Here is a 17,380-nt window from a genome sequence, read left to right as displayed (position 1 = left end):
TCATATGGATATGGCTTCTCAAAAAAGGTAACATTATTCCAACTCGAGTGTAATTTTAATCTAATCTGAAAACAGTAAAGCTTAAATGTCATTTATTATCCTGTTTGTGGGCAAACAGATTTGGCATCTGTAATTTCTGAGAACCAGCAATAAACCTCAATACACCTTATCTCCAACTTATCATCATGATCATCATCATCATCATCTTCATCTCTCTCAATCAATGTAGATGTATGAGCAGCTGAACATCCGTGTGGTGTTGGTGGGGCTGGAGATCTGGACGCAGGTGAACCCCTTCAGCATGGACGGTAGTGCTGGGGATGTCCTGGGCCGCTTTGTGGACTGGAGGAAGCAGAGTCTGCTGCCACGCCGTCGCCATGACAGTGCCCAGCTCATCTTGTATGTGTCTTTCTGTATTTGCGCAGGCACGTGTGTGTGTGTGTGTGTGTGTGTGTGTGTGTGTGTGTGTATGTGTGTGTGTGTGTGTGTGTGTGTGTGTGTGTGTGTGTGTGGGTGGGTGTGTGGGTGTGTGTATGTGTATATGTGTGTGTTTGTGTGTATGTGTGTATGCTGTGTCTCTCCTTGCAAATGACTATTTATCTTTCCCTTCTCTTCGCCTGTCATCCCCTTTTGTTCCTTACCTCCCTCTCTCCTCATGTCCTTTCCTGCAGGAAGAGGGGCTTTGGGAGTACTGTAGGAATGGCCTTTATCAGTGCGGTGTGCTCCAGTAACCATGGGGGCGGCATCAATTCGGTAATGTATCCATCGTCCAAGGAACCCACAACTCTACAAAGGCAGACAAACATAATGCTACTAATACAATAGTGGCCATTTTGTTCATTCTGTTTTCAGCTTGTACTGATAGTCTCTCTTTGGGTGCACTGCACTCACCAACCGTCTCCGCAGGTTCCTTATTTGTCAGGTTTTGCGCATCAGTGCCCTGGCACATCATCCAAAAGGGAACTGAAAAACATTATCTGTTCATAAAGAGAAGCTTCTTTTTGTAATGTCTCCCTTTCTAGAAGTAATCCCAACATACACACTGACATTGACGTCCATTCCACATAATATTGGCTATGATATTAAAACATCAAAACACTAAAGAAATGTCTTCCAGCGTAGTGAAGGACCAATATTTGTTATCAGGCACTCTTCAACTGCATCCAGCTTATTTTAAAAACATTTCTCAATATGCATTTAAAATCTAACGGCTCATGTAATTATAACTTAAAATGTACATCTAGTATAATTCATTATTTGGTGTCTGATTAGCCAATTTCGCTGGTGAAATGACACTACTGCTTCTCTGTGCAGTTCACCAACCACAAGGTGGTCATCTTCGCTTCCATTGTGGCTCATGAGTTGGGCCACAACCTGGGCATGAATCATGATGATGACCGCGGCTGTAACTGTCCTGCAAAGAACTGTATTATGGGCTCTGGCGCCACGTGAGTCTGTGTGTCTTTGTGTGCATGCATGTGATTGCTGTGAATGTGTTGCCAAAATGTATGTCTGGCATTTGTGCCAGTGGTGTGTGTGTGTGTGTGTGTGTGTGTGTGTGTGTGTGTGTGTGTGTGTGTGTGTGTGTGTGTGTGTGTGTGTGTGTGTGCGCGCGTGTGTGCATGTGAGTATATGAGTGAGTGTGTATACTGTATGAGTTTGAGTGTGTATATGAGTGTGTGTGTGTGTGAGTGTGTATGTGTACTGTATGCGTGTGAGTGCGTATACAGTATGTGTGTGTGTGCATGCAGGTGTGTGTGTACGTGTGTGTCTGTGTGTGTGCGTGCTTGTGTGTGTTTGTGTGTGCGTGAGTGTGTGCGTGTGTGTGTGTGTGTGCATGTGCCTGTGAGTGTGTATGTGTGTGAGTGTGTGTGTGTGTTTGTGTGTGTGTGTGTGTGCGTGTGCGCAAGTGCCTGTGAGTGTGTATGTGTGTGAGTGTGTATATGAGTATATGAGTGAGTCTGTATATGACTGTGTGTGTGTGTGTGTGTGTGTGTGTGTGTGTGTGTGTGTGTGTGTGTGTGTGTGTGTGTATGTGTATGCGTGTGAGTCGTGTGTGTGTGTGTGTGTGGGTGTATGCATGTGTGTGTGTGTGTGTGTGTGCATGTGCCTGTGCCTGTGAGTGTGTATGTGTGTATGTATGTGTGTGTGTGTGTGTGTGTGTGTGTGTGTGTGCGCATGTGTATGGTTCAGGGACAGATAAGTGGCATTTTTATCATTCCCAGAGAACAACCGTCTGCCTCTCCTCTCTGTGTCTGTCTACAGTGGGGCCACTAACTTCAGCAGCTGCAGTGCTGATGACTTTGAGAAGATGGTTCTGCGGATGGGCCGCAGCTGTCTGCTCAACGTGCCCCGGCCAGACGAGGCCTACAGCACGCCCTACTGTGGCAACAAGCTGGTGGACCAGGGCGAGGAGTGTGACTGTGGCTCCGAGCAGGTGTGTGTGTGTGTGTGTGTGTGTGTGTGTGTGTGTGTGTGTGTGTGTGTGTATGGGTGGGTGAGTGGGTGGATCGGTGTGTGAGTGTGTTTCGGTCTGTTACTCGTAGATACCTTTTTGTTTACATATATGATGGAACTTGGCGGCAGCTTAAAATCTCTCTCACTCACACACACGCGTACACACACATACCCACACACACACGCACACACACTCACTCTTTTTTTCCTCTCTCTCTCTCTCTCTCTCTCTCTCTCTCCCTATCTCTCCACTCAGGAGTGCAAGAAGGACCCCTGCTGTGAGCCCAAAACCTGTAAGCTGAAGTCCTGGGCTCAGTGTGCCTATGGGGAATGCTGCAAGAACTGCAAGGTCAGTAACCATAAGCCCCGTGTCTGACCTCTCTCCTCTCCTACCTTCTTTTCTCCTCTCCCCTCTTCTTTTCTCCTCCCCTCTTCTTTTCTCCTCTCCTCCCTTCTTTTCTCCTCTCCTCTTACTGTATATTGTCTCTATTCCACTATGTCTGTCTTTCCTCCTGTTTCAGTAACTCTGTCTCCATCTGCAGTTGTTTAACTTTGGGTCTCAGATGTTTCCCGGATCTTTTTGTCTATTCATCTTTCTCTCTCTCTCTCTCTCTCTCTCTCTCTCTCTCTCTCTCTCTCTCTCTCTCTCTCTCTGTCTATCCATCTTCCTACCTCTCCATCTCTCTCAGTTCCTGCCAGGTGGCTATGAGTGCCGCAGCCGGTCGGATGAGTGTGACCTTCCTGAGTACTGCGACGGCTCGTCTGCTGTCTGTCAGAGTGATGTCTTTGTGCAGAACGGGCATCTCTGCAGAAACAACCAGTCATACTGTTACAATGGCAAATGCCAGCACTATGATGGCCAATGCCAGGCCTTGTTTGGCTCCAGTGAGTCTTGCTCTATCATACTTCATGTTCTCCAAAATCCTCTTTTTTATTGTCAAAGGCTATCTAGTGGAAACATTGACAGTGTCCAGGCAATGAGTACCATAATCAGCATGTGTTAAGTACAACCTAATGTAGGTGTATGTGTTTAAGATATGTGTGTTTTTACAGTTTTTCTCCATTGGTTTGGCTCATTTCTTGAAACAGAAATTACATTCTCAAAACACTAAGATCATTTGGCAAAACAGTCTTACAGTTCAGCACAACACCAATGCTCACTTGCAAAAGCTCATAACTCTCCCAAAAACTTTCACTCATGCTTCAAAACTAAATCCCTTTCCCATATAAAGAGTCAGTGTCATGGAAATGGCAAAGATCCTTCTCAATTGCTTTTGCTCATTTCTTGAAACAGACCGGACTCTTGATGCTTTTGCCAAAATAACCTGGATGGTTCAGCACAACACCATGATTCACCTGCAAAAGCTCATATCTCTCCCAAAACAGTTCAGTCATGTGTCAAAACTAAATTTCTTTGTCATATAAATAGCCAGTGACCCCAAAATGCATCGTCCCTTTGGCATTGTGTAAGCACTGCTAGTCAAAATGTTTAGATGTTTTGTCACCATTGAAATATCCCTCATGTCCATCTCTCAGTCTTAGCCCAGTCCTTCATTGACAATGGTTACTGTACTGGTTTCTTGTCTAGCTAACAGAATATAATTGTGTATAAAACGGAAAAAGAACAAAAAATATGATTTTTCGGTAAGAGTAGAGAAATGAGAAGCTGCTTTTTTGATGTGCACAAGTGATACTATGATGTGAAGATTGAACAGGTAGTTTTGAGAATTTCAATTCTGATCTGAGAAATGTACCAAAGCAACTGAGAAAAACTGTAAAAAGAAAATGTAGTGCAATATAGTGCAATATAAACACATAAACAAAAAACAAGTACAAATATAGCTGCAAGCAGCAATGAGGGGGCCAAGCAGAATAGGCCGGAGTAGCCACGGTGACAAGATAGAACTCAGCAGACACCCGGGATGAACAGGGCTGAAACAGGGCTGAGTATTGCCACCGCCTCCGCCAGCCAGCCCCCCCCCACCTAATCACCCCAGCCCGTCTCACCCCGTCCTGCCCTGCCCTGCCCTGCCCTGCCCTTGCACGCACGCATTAGAATTAACTGGATGGAACATGCTGTCATCAGTTTCACATCAAAAAATAAAAGATTGATATAACACATCAGCAACTACACATCAAAATGCAATATTGCTAATTGCAGCACCCCCTACAGGTCAAAGGTCACCAAATTTTTTGAGCGTCCTCCTAATGGGGTCATGAATATATGTAGTAAGTTTGGTTATAATATATGGCAGGGTTGAGCTCACTTCCTGTTTGGCGGTTTCGCCACCAATTTCGATTGGCTGTTACGGGCGAATGCTTTTGTCAATTGTTCCAGAGAGCAATATATTGATAGGTTATGGTCTAAAAATGGTCTGTGCCAATTTTGGTGAAGATCAGATGAAATTTGTGACCCGCGAAAACTTTTTGATGTTTTTGATTAAATCCAACATGACGGCCGAATCAATTATGATGACATCACAAGTTGTGCTGGGTCAGCCTAAGGACCTCCAACAGTATTACCTGATACCACTAGTGCATTTTAATTCTAAGGACAACAGCAGCTACAGGCCAAAAGGCATGTTTCTTAATTATAGCGCCCCCTAGAGGTCAAAGGTCACCAGATTTCTTGAGCGTCCCCCTGACTGGGTCCTGAGTCCATGGACTAAGTTTGGTTATGATAGATCAATGGGTTGCTGAGATATGAGCTCACTTCCTGTTTGGCGGCTTCGCCACAAATTTCTATTGGCTGTAACGCGCGAACGGTTTTAGTTCCGAAGACAAAAAGCAATGCATTAATGAGGCATGGTCTGTAGATGATATATGTAAAGATTGATGTCGATCGGACAAAATTTGTGACCTCTGATACGTTTTAAGTGATTTTGATGAAATCCAAAATGGCGGAAAATCCATCATGGCGGAAAATGACGACATAGGGTACGTTGAACTCGGCTTGGTCCAAGGATTCCAATGATACCTCATTTTTGACAATCGGGTCAACAGGTCAGAAGTTACGTGCGTGAACGCAAGTCCAACTTTGGCCTGTTGGTGGCGCTAGAGCGCGGGAGGTGCCAACATGAAACTTGGAGACATGAATCAATGGACTGTCTTAAATCAGTGTGCCAAATGTCAGAACTTTTTGCCAGACGGTTCTATGGGCTGCCATTGACCTCCATTGCAAAATAATGCGCATCAGCAGCTACAGGCCAAAAGGCATGTTTCTCAATTACAGCGCCCCCTAGAGGTCAAAGGTCACCAGATTTATTGAGTGTCCCCCTGATTGGGTCCTGAGTCCATGCACCCAGTTTGGCTTTGATAGATGCAAGGGTTGCTGAGATATGAGCTCACTTCCTGTTTGGCGGCTTCGCCACAAATTTCGATTGGCTGTTACAGCCGAATGCTTCTGTCAATTGTTCCAGAAAGCAATGCACTGATAAGGCATGGTCTGAAGATGGTCTCTGCCAATTTTGGTGAGGATCCGCTGAAATTTGTGACCTGCGAAAATTTGTAAGTTTTTTTGATTGAACCCAATATGGCGGCCGAATCAATTACGATGACATCACAAGTTGGCTTGGGTTAGCCTTTGGACCTCCAACAGTATTACCAGACACCACTAGTGCATTTTAACTCTTAAGCACAACTGCAGCTACAGGCCAAAAGGCATGTTTCTTAATTACAGCGCCCCCTAGAGGTCAAAGGTCACCAGATTTCTTGAGCGTCCCCCTGATTGGGTCCTGAGTGCATGTACTTAGTTTGGTTGTGATAGATCAATGGGTTGCTGAGATATGAGCTCACTTCCTGTTTGGCGGCTTCGCCACAAATTTCGATTGGCTGCGAACGGTTTTAGTTCCGGAGACAAAAAGCAATGCATTAATGAGGCATGGTGTGTAGATGATATCTTTGAAGTTTGGTGTCGATCGGACAAAATTTGTGACCTCTGATACATTTTAAGTGATTTTGATGAAATCCAAAATGGCGGAAAATCCATCATGGCGGAAAATGACGTCATAGGGTGCGTTGAACTCGGCATGGTCCAAGGATTCCAGCAATACCTCATTTTTGAAAATCGGACTGACGGGTCAAAAGTTACGTGCGTGAACGCATGTCCAACTTTGGCCTGTTGGTGGCGCTAGAGTGCTTAAGGTGCCATCATGAAACTTGGTGATATTAATCATGGGACAGTCCCTAATCAGTGTGCCAAATTTCACAACTTTTTACCAGACGGTTCTATGGGCTGCCATAGACTTCAATGGCAGAGGAAAGATGTTGAATAATAATAATAAGAAATCCTAGAAACACAATGGGTGCCTTCGCAGCTTCGCTGCTTGGCCCCCAATTATGTTTTACATTAATACACAGGATTAGATGTTAAAATCCCTTGTGCTTCTGAAACTCATTCAGAAGCCCCTACTCAAATTAACTTTAAAAAGCACGCTACCCACAAATCTGCCAACAAATGGTCACAAACACAAGACAAATAGCCCATCCAACAGCAGTATATAGTATGCGGCATGTCATTGGGGTTATCAAGTAGGCATCCCTCATTCACCGATGTTTTGCTAAGTTAGGCCCACGACACCTCATGAAGGCTTAACAGTGAAACCAGCGTCCTGGAGACACTCCCCTCCATGTTGCCACCATATTAACTTTCTCGTTCTGCTGCCAAGGACATGTTACTAACCACCTGCCTTAGACTTCGACCACAAATGCCCAATTAGACAGCAAGCCAATAGCAGATCTGGCCACAAACCCTCGTGCACCGATTTCAATAGGCCTTAATCGTGCACTCCAACCTCGCCTGGCTGCCTCCTCTGCTATTTCAGTGTATATTCGCTCTCTTCAGCTCATTGGCCTCTTCCACTCTGTCTTCCGAAGGAACCCATATGTAGCCTACAGTGCTGTAAAAAAAAAAGAAATATAAATATATATATATATATATATATATATGGTATTCATGGTATTATGTTCTTGACTAATTTTGACAATTGAACAGACTATTGTGCATGTGATGACTTACTTTGTGATACAATCAGTTGTATCAGTAGACCAACAATCAGTAGACCAACAAGATCTATTCACTTGGAAATTGTGCTATATGGAGGCTACCTGTACTTAATCATTTGCAAACGTCTTAGTACATTGAGACATGTACTAAGACATTTGCAATTTGATGAAATGAATGAGAAATTCAATTCTGTTGTGAACAATTACCAAGTAGTTGGGAGGTTTGTCCGTGTTTTTTTGAGAATGAAATTTCTGTTTCAAGAAATGAGCCAAACCAATGGAGAAAACCTGTAATAAATCCCTCTGTGCAATCTGTAGCAAAGCTCAGACTGTACACTTTTCTCGTATTATCTGTGCCATAACTGTAATTTGGCGCCCTCTTCTGGCAACATTGTTGTCCTTCACCCTAACATGCTTTGACCTCGCACAGTTCAGATTTGTTCATATGTCCCTGTACTCTTTGTGTGCTTTCACAGAGGCAAAGTCAGCGCCTGATGAATGCTTTGAGATGGTCAACTCCAAAGGTGACCGCTTCGGAAACTGTGGCTACCACTCCAACAGTTACAGGAAATGTGAGACCAGGTCAGGATATAGCGCTGAAACTACGCAAGCTCACACTCCTATATAAATGTGCAAAGCCCAATGGGGAGATGTGTGACTTTGTGTCATTGTTCTACTATATATCTCAATGAAATAGTCAACAGCACAGCGTATTATTGCTGGTATGTGTGTATATACTTAAAATTGCAAGCATTTTGGATATACGTAATATGTACCTTGAGGTGTGAATTAGTTATATCCACTGTATATTGGTCTCTTCATAAATGTATACCTATTTCTGAATACCTACTGTATTTCCCAACTATTAACCGTGGCTTATACATTGATTTTACAACATCTCTTCAGCTTTGAGGTTAATACACGGGGGCAGTTAATATGGTATTAATATGGTTTTGTTTCTTTTAAATTGCATAAAACACTGTCCTGCGGCTTATACACAATGCGGCTAATACACAGGAAATTACTGTATGTGTATCACTATATTAAAAGTTAGTTGTGTATGCATGTGTATGATTTCACATACAGATAGAGTGATAATATGTGTTGGTATGACTCATGTGTGTGTATGTTCCCCTGTAGGAATGCCAAGTGTGGGAAGCTGCAGTGTGAGAATGTGGACTCGGGCACCATATTTGGCATCAACCCCGCCATCATCCAAACAACCATCCAACGCACCAAGTCCAAGTGCTGGGGGGTGGACTTCTCGCTAGGGCCAGACGTGCCTGACCCGGGCGTGGTGAGCGAGGGCACCAAGTGTGGGGAGAACAAGGTGAGGTGGCATCGCCATGCCGATGTGAAGAACACCAGACGCACACCACACACACCAACACTTGACAAGAGATTGTCAACAGATTTTTATACGTCACTTATAGTATATCTTGTGTTTTAGAAATGTTTGAGAGAGAAATTTTGTATATTTAGAATGAAGTTACAGTCACTGTTTGTGTTTGTTGTGGTTTGGTATAATTTCTCTGGATTCTAGTTGGGGCTAGGGATGTAGCTTAGCTGCAGCAATCCAGATCAAAGAGGTTGGATCACTACATACAGTAAAGCAGAAAAGACTAAAGACTATATGTATATTGATGGTAATTTTGATACCATAGATTTAATAGAGACCCAGACCAATAGTATGAAAAATCAGGAACAGAGTTTATTTACAATGATGCGCATCAAGGGAGAGACAGCATGACTTCACCTAAAGATCCATCAGCTGCTCTAACTAGACAAGGAAATAGTTAGGGTTTAAGTATCCTTCCAGGCTGACAGGAGATGGCGTTGGTCATCCCATCTCACATGGACTACACTGAATCAGACCCTGATTAGTGGCAGCCTGGCAATCTGGAGCAGATAGATACTGACGCAGCCATGCAGAACAGTGAAACACTGCAAAGTCATAATATTCCTGCTTATCTCTAAATACAGCCACACTGTATACATACAGTCATTACATAGAATCATACTTTTAGTATCAAAGTGACCCACTAATGAGAAATGCAGACCATTAAACCACATGTTGGAATATTGGACATAATGCAGAACATTAAACCATATATTGGAATATTGGACATAATGCAGAACATTAAACCATATATTGGAATATTGGACATAATGTTCTATTCCACTTTCTCTCAATATGCACACGTCAGCATTTACACATGTGTCTCCGGTGATGCAATGTGATCATTTTACATGTGCTTTTGTCCTCAGGTGTGCTTGAATTTTGAGTGCAGACACTCGTCAGAGCTTAACTATGATTGTGACATGAAGAATAAATGTAACGGCCATGGGGTAAGCTTTTCAGCTGTTTACGTTCCTCTGTCTCCTTATGTCTCGGTGTTTCAGGAGAATCACAACTTGGTTCAATTGTCAAAGCATTTAGAGTGTGTGTGTTTGTGTGTGTGTCTCTGTATGTGTGTGTGTGTGTGTGTGTGTGTGTGTGTGTGTGTGTGTGTGTGTGTGTGTGTGTGTGTGTGTGTGTGTGTGTGTGTGTGTGTTACAGGTCTGTAACAACAATAAAAACTGCCACTGTGATTACGGATGGGCTCCCCCTTTCTGTAAGGAGGAGGGTTATGGAGGGAGCATTGACAGCGGTCCCACATGGAACGGTATGATAGAGCAGCCTGAGCCAATGAAACACTATGCAACGGTATGATAGAACAGCCTGAGCCAATAAAACACCATGGAGCAGTATGATAGAGCAGCCTGAGCCAATGAAACACCATGGAATGGTATGATCGAACAGCCTTAGGCCAATGAAACACCATGGAACAGTATGATAGAACAGCCTGAGCCAATAAAACACCATGTGTCGTTGATGCACCTAATGTGTGGAACGTCCATTTCACATAAGCCAAACCACATTTATTCTACTGAAGAACATATTAAATATGAATAGTATATGGTATGAAAGGTGAACACGTTTCAGCCTTCTCACTTCCTCTCTCCCTGTCTCCCTCACTCTCTCTGCCTGTCTTCAGATAAGGACACATCCACCAGGGACGGTCTGCTGGTCTTCTTTTTCCTGGTCCTCCCTCTGCTCCTGCTGGGTCTGTATGTGTTCTTCAGACGGAACGAGCTGCGACGGCGCTTCACCAGGAGGAATCGTTCACGGGGCTACGAGTGAGTACAGGAAGTGAAGTCACCAGTTCAGAGATAGAGCAAGGGCTGAGGTCACAACATGAATATTCCAGATATGCCCAAAAATATAACAGGTGTAACCAAATATATAAAATAATGGAGGATAGAAGTTTGAGTGTCTGCTGCGCAAATTATTACATACATTTCATTAAGAGCAAGCACATCACATAGCCTATGTGGAAATATCACATAAACCCAGTAAGCCCAGTTAAAATCTGTGCTAAATCTACTACTGTGCTAAATATATACCAAGGATCCTTAATATACATTACTAATAATACTGCTTTATCAACTGTCTCTGTATATACTTTCTAAAACTGATAGTTCCGGTACTTGATTGTGTTTGGCTGAATCGCGTTCGATGCCGTTGTAAAATGCAGCATAAACATACACCTTGACCGCATTTCTTTCTATATCACTGCGCTACCATAACTTGATACAAAAAGTAGCTACGTTTCGACGTTGCTTGGCAACCATTCAGATAGAGGAAATATATTTATTGGCGGAAGAAATTGTTACATTTCTATTTGCTGTGCCTTCACTTTATGAAACTTTGCCAGGTATTTATAGTAACAGTTTTAGAAAAGCAATAAGCCACTCGAGGCTAAGGGGTTACTCCGCTAGTGCGTCGTCCCTAACAACGCCCCTTAGCCGTTGTAGAATCAGTGTAACCTACGGCCTCTCGGGGCTTATTGCTTAATTTGTATATATTTCTACCTCTTATTCTCTCTGTGTATTGAACAGGGCTGAACCGGTGCCTCAGGACAACAGCCGTGTCCCACCCTCCCAGAGAGAAAATCCCAATATCGTTAAAAATGGAGTGAGTTACACATGCACCTCTATATACAGTACATAAACACTCACACACACACACACACATACTGAAATAGTTAAGCACTGTTACGACCCTTCTACAAGTAGGTAGTGGTAGTGCAGGCAAAGTTAGGGAGTGGGGAAATATTTGAGAGGGCTTACCCCGTATGCATGCCTCTTAGCTGTTAATAGTGTTAACAGATGGCTAAATAGTCCCTGAAATCCACACCAGATTTACATATCTGTGAATGGGAAGATATCAATACCCCAAGCTCTGGTCTGGAATCTCTGACACGGTTTGGATAGGATCAAATCCACGTACATGAACCTTTCCTTCTCTGAACTCTGCACTGTCAGTGGATAGACAGGCAGGATTGGGGCAGCCGTGGCCTACTGGTTAGCGCTTCGGACTTGTAACCGGAGGGTTGATGGTTCGAACCCCGACCAGTAGGCACGGCTGAACTGCCCTTGAGCAAGGCACCTAACCCCTCACTGCTCCCCGAGCGCCGCTGTTGTTGCAGGCAGCTCACTTCGCCGGGATTAGTGGGTTCAGTGTGCTGAGTGTGTTTCACTAATTCACAGATTGGGATAAATGCAGAGACCAAATTTCCCTCACGGGATCAAAAGAGTATACTTACTTATATACTTAGACTATACAGTAGGTCATAACTCAGCTCAGAGTTCACCCAAGTCCATGTGAATTAACGGAATTAACACTGAGATTTTCACATGGAGTCTCTGACTGCATTTTACTGCGTCCTGTTTAAGGCAGGATGGTCATATCAACCACAGAGATGAAGATGGAGGTAGTCAGTGTCCAGGTCTTCCCCTTCCCACAACCTACTCAGATGAGCTGATCATTCATTTCTTTGCCAGAGTGTGGGCTAATGGACACACATTGATACATGCATTTTCTTATATACAGTATTCAGGCAAACTAATACAAATACACTCACACTTTGTCAAGCTAATATCCAAACAAGTATCAAAGAAATGATAATCTAAAGCTCACTCTTTTCAAATTTAGCCAAATCTCCTTTTGCAACCATTGTGTTCGAGACCATGTATGCACTTGTGTGTTAACTTGCCTATACAGTAATCCCATGCTAACTGTCTTCAAAGAAACTGGTGTTGGTCCGTAATCATTGACAGGACAGGACATCTCCATTGACTGGAGATCTCCCATATCTTCATATCTCATGTAACACCCTCTATGTAAGCAACTGACTAAGCTTTTCTCTTCTCTCCTGCATCTGACCAAAAGCACCAAGTTCAGTTATTACCACCAGAAGAGGTAAATGCCCTGGGCCCCTCACACTCGAAGGGGTTGTTGTGTCTTAGCATCATTACTGTTTCCCTCAGGGGCCTGCTTCTCTCCTCTACGGTCCCACATTTCTCCCTCTCCTGGTCTATCCTTCCATGTCAGCTGCTCTCCTCCTCTCTCTTCACTTGCTCTGCATCCATGGGCTTTATAGCCCAACTCTGACTTAGAAATGCTGCTGAATTGTTGACTATTTAATACCTCTCTGAGCATCGCAGTGGTGAGAAACCCACCAACTGAATTGAAGTCCTGGCTGAATTCTTAACTTAAAGACCAACATGTTGTTTTTACAAATCCTTTTACACCTCAGCAATCTCGCTACATTTTATTGTGCATGTGAAGAGAGATTACATAAAATGCGGATCTGGTTCTCAGAATAATTTCATTGGTATTTCTCCCAAAAGCATGCTATTCACCATTGCATGGTACGAGAGATGTGGTTTTGATTGGAGGGCTTTTATAGTTGTGGTGGCAGGAGCATGCTAGTCGTATTTCCTTTACTCCCTTTATAAGTGGTGGTGGGCAAAACTCTTCTTACATACTGTACCTTCTCAATGGAAAACTTCATTTATAATATACATTTTCATTATTATACAATTGTCTCAGTGTTATCTGCCAGTATGTTTTAGCAGATTGTCTTGTTAAGAATTTGTTGGAGTAACATTACAGTAGGCAAGATATGATTTATGTTGCCTAACCAATCAGTGCTATAAAAGAGAGCATTCAAGAAGACTCGTCTGTGCCTCAGTGACAGAAATCACTGTTATTGAGAAACTAAGGTCCAAGCTTTAACTTTGAAATGGAATTAAACTGCTAAGGTTTGGGTTTTCTGGTGTGTGTGTTATAGGTTGTTCAGACAAATAGGACCACCTCTGGACCATCTTATGCCACGAGACCACCTCGGCCACCTGTCAAGTATGTTCACTGCTCAGAACAGCCTTAGCAGAACTGCCTAGCAGCCTTAGATCAACTGTGCGACGATACAGCTGTTAATACCTTGGTTTGCCTGTGTCTTGTGGAATATACATGAAGTACATCTGTCTAGACTGTAGTGTATGGAATATTTTGAACAGTTTTTCAGCATGATTCATGACTAATATGTTTACCATGACCTGTGCTCTTGTTGTCTTTCTTTGTGCAGGCCCACTCCTGCTGCAACATATCTAGTGCCTCAGAGACCCCCTCCTCCACCTCCTGTATAGCCCACACACTGCAGAGGTCAAAGTGCGCCGTGGGACGTGTGGTGGCCAAGGACACTTGAGGGAGAAGGGGAATTGCCTTTCTGCAACACTCCCCCCTCCTCTCATAGTTCCATACTTACCTTCCAGCATGGTCTCACTGCTTCAGGGCACCAGTCAGCTGTCCAACAGAATCACAACGCTGTCACTTTAACCAGTAAAAACCTCCTGAAATACGACTCAAGAGTGCAGGGTCAGGCATCACAAACTCTCGTCCAATGAGCTGGCTCCTGCCTGGATAGACTCCATGGTGTCTACAGCAACATGCAGATTGTTTTTTTTTTTCCTATTGTTTTGATTATTATGGGCTATACAGGACCACTACTACCAATTGCACTTCACAGGCCCTGTTCTTGATACACTGCAATAGGAATGTACAGAAAAAAAAACACGAGCCACGAGGAATCAGTGTGGCCTGTTGACATTGAATTTTCTCTTTTTTTGTTGTTGTGATGAGCACTGCTTTTTTAAAGAGTTCTCTATCCTTTTGTGGAATGTAAATCAAGCACCTGCTTTGGACTGCAGGCTTATTGTTCCAGGTTAAAGGTTATGCCGCAAGCTAACTGCCATATTCTGCCCCCCCCGTTTGCATATTTGATGCGTTTTTCTTTTGTACTGATAACTCACAATGCTCTCATTCAAATCCCATTTAGAAAAGATCAAAAGTGTGAGATGTCTCCTGAATTGACTGTTTTTACAACTCACATAGTCTCTCACAAATAGATATACAGCACAGTACAGTACATGTATCTCTACAGTATACAGCATGCATTCTGTCTCTCTCTTTCTCTCTCCTTTTCAGACTGCCCAAATAAGGTAGAACCTCAGAGATCTAGGCCTCTCAGACAGCCTCAACTATGCACACCTCAGTTAGCAAATCAGATTTTAAGAGGAACTAACCCACGCAGGGTCTGTGCTACTGTAAACCAGTGGATCTACAACACAATCATGCAAACAAACCTAATGGTTTTAATGCTGTGATTAAACATATTACACATTTTTATGATCATTTGTGTTGTTTAGGCGAGGACGAAATAGCATAGTAGGGTGACAGCATGTGCTACTTGTGCCTGGTATAAATGGTGGTTTATTGCTGATAAGAACTTGTGTTTTATGTTAGTGTTCTTCTCACTCTAACCTTCGCCCATGCAGAGTGTTGAAGGTGAACAGCTAAAAGCTCTGTTCAGATGCACACCTGAACCACCAGTTGAGAGGGACATGTTGGTCATGAACGATCAGGTCTCTGAGATTCTACTTTCTCTCTGATGCAGTCATCTGTACAGTGTGCAGAAAACTTTGAACTCTGGCACCATGGCCCACTCCAAAAGAGCTGTTCAGAGAGTTGCGGGATTCATATATTATGCTACACGCAGTCAGAATGACAGTAATATATCAGCTGAGGATTCCTTCTCACATTACTCTGCACATTGACTCTCTTTAGCTTAATTTAAGTTTTATAGTTTTTTTTATACATTTTTGGTTAAACTCATTTGGTTATTATGGGTTTTATAATCAAGAAAGGTTCAAGGTTTCACACTTGGACTCATATGCCATTCGCTAATTTCGTTCCTTTGTTCTGTAAGGGCTGTGCAACTGTACGTGTTGAACATCTGCAAAAAAAAAAATGTTGGTGAATATGAGGAATGAGCTTTTATGAATCAGATGGATTGAATTGTTCTTCCTTAGACACTGGTCACAATCACACACTCACACCCCTTAATACAGATTAGTGTTTTATGATTCTTTCACATTTCTTTTCAATCTTATGCAGTTCCACAAATATAAATGCAAACACACACACATTTTTCACTGCAATACTGAATTTCTGTAGATGTCAAATACCCATGGTGCATCAGGAGGTACAGCTGAGTGCCATGCAGTATTGAAATGAATATATGATTAAATAAATTAATAAATATTATACTGTATTTGTAAAGGAATATCATGTATATGTGACTGATATTCTTATCACCACTATTGATTGGAATAATGTACTTGTGCAGTATATATTATCAAAGACAGTATAGTGGAGGAATTTATTAACTGATGTGGGTAGGCCTGATTGCACTGCATACTCAACTCCAGCAGGCCCCTTTTCTGTGTCTGATTGTGGTGTTGTAGTGACTGCCATGACCTCTCTCATGAGGCTGACTAGTTGCTGGTACAGTAATGATGGTTGGTTTTGTTACTGCATATGAAAATAAAATAAAAAAATCACTGGTATGTTTTTACATTCTGTTGCAAATGTTTTCTTGTTCACTCTGTCACAAGTATTTTCTTGTTAAAGATGATGGATGGGTGTTATGGCACATTTATCAGGTGCATATCAATCAAATTCAGAGCTTTATTACATGTCATTAATTTAGGGCATTATTATAGTCATGGTCGAGGCTATACAGTATACTGTTCAGGTATTCATTTGAAGCTGAATGTCTAGCTTCATAAAAACAGTCTCATTGTAAGTGATTCAGTGATAGCAGTAACCTCCATTTGCTTTGAAGTCACCTCAAGTGTTATTTTCATTTAAAATGATATAGCCTACCCTGGCTGCCTGTTGCTGTTTCGTTCACTGGTTAGTTTACACAGTATGTGCTGTGGTTTGGTAGATGAATGATGAGCTAGCCTAATGGTTTATAGTTGGAGCATGTCACAGTGCCAGAAGGGGGAGCCTGCCTGGCTGCTGCTTCATTAAACACCCTCTGACTGACAAAATGCTTAAAGCATGTTCAGCACCACGGACAGCACTCTGGCCACTCCATCTCTACAGAATAAATCTAAACACACAGGCATACAGACACAGACACATGGTGAATATCAATAGTATGAAAAATCAGGAAATTACAGATGTGGAAAGTGTGCCCATTGTTCAAATACTAGTGATATACTAAAATATTCTACCACCCACATTCAGGCAAAAAATACCATATAAAAGAATGTATTAATTGCTTGTCCACACATGTAGTGTATGTGTTAAAATGTCCATGTGGTTTAATGTATGTGGGTCAAACAAAACGGAATCTCAAATTAAGAATTGCTGAACATAAAGCCGCAATTAATGAAATTAATGAAAATATGGACTATGCAATTGCTCGACACTACAAAGAAAAAAATCATGGATCGCCTTCCACTCTGAAATTCATGGGTATTGAAAGAGTTAAGCCTCATCCGACGGGGGGCAATCTGATTAATCAACTCCTAAGAAGGGAAGCATTTTGGATCCATGAATTAAATACTGTAGAGCCTGCTGGTTTGAATGAACTAGATCCAAGTATGTTTTTGTAAAGTTGTGGTCTTTTGAAAATTTGAATCTTAACACTGACAGAAAATATGAGTAATCAAGCATTTGCAC

General features: G+C 42.6%; 1 protein-coding gene across 2 annotated transcripts in view; it reads left to right on the top strand.

Moving 5' to 3' along the window:
- LOC143106664 (disintegrin and metalloproteinase domain-containing protein 9-like) overlaps nt 1-16,262 on the top strand; it is a 44,429-nt gene extending 28,167 nt beyond the window's left edge. Inside the window, exons 9-23 of one of the 2 annotated variants that reach the window (XM_076271050.1) lie at nt 230-399; nt 672-753; nt 1,315-1,448; nt 2,266-2,437; nt 2,714-2,806; nt 3,147-3,342; nt 7,938-8,043; nt 8,602-8,791; nt 9,730-9,810; nt 10,022-10,127; nt 10,500-10,641; nt 11,404-11,479; nt 12,737-12,766; nt 13,641-13,708; nt 13,935-16,262. In XM_076271050.1, the coding sequence (XP_076127165.1) occupies nt 230-399; nt 672-753; nt 1,315-1,448; nt 2,266-2,437; nt 2,714-2,806; nt 3,147-3,342; nt 7,938-8,043; nt 8,602-8,791; nt 9,730-9,810; nt 10,022-10,127; nt 10,500-10,641; nt 11,404-11,479; nt 12,737-12,766; nt 13,641-13,708; nt 13,935-13,995 (1,707 nt within the window). In that variant the 3' untranslated portion in view covers nt 13,996-16,262. The remainder of the gene's footprint in view (nt 1-229; nt 400-671; nt 754-1,314; nt 1,449-2,265; nt 2,438-2,713; nt 2,807-3,146; nt 3,343-7,937; nt 8,044-8,601; nt 8,792-9,729; nt 9,811-10,021; nt 10,128-10,499; nt 10,642-11,403; nt 11,480-12,736; nt 12,767-13,640; nt 13,709-13,934) is intronic. The other variant, XM_076271052.1, reaches the window with a different exon arrangement.
- Nucleotides 16,263-17,380: the final 1,118 nt, after the last annotated feature.

Source organism: Alosa pseudoharengus, unplaced genomic scaffold (assembly GCF_046254945.1).
Source record: "Alosa pseudoharengus isolate Yale_2024_CS ecotype anadromous, Long Island Sound unplaced genomic scaffold, YU_APseudo_1.1 YU_APseudo_1.1_scf_6, whole genome shotgun sequence".
Classification (NCBI taxonomy): domain Eukaryota; kingdom Metazoa; phylum Chordata; class Actinopteri; order Clupeiformes; family Clupeidae; genus Alosa; species Alosa pseudoharengus.
This window is presented reverse-complemented; position numbering and strand designations above follow the sequence as displayed.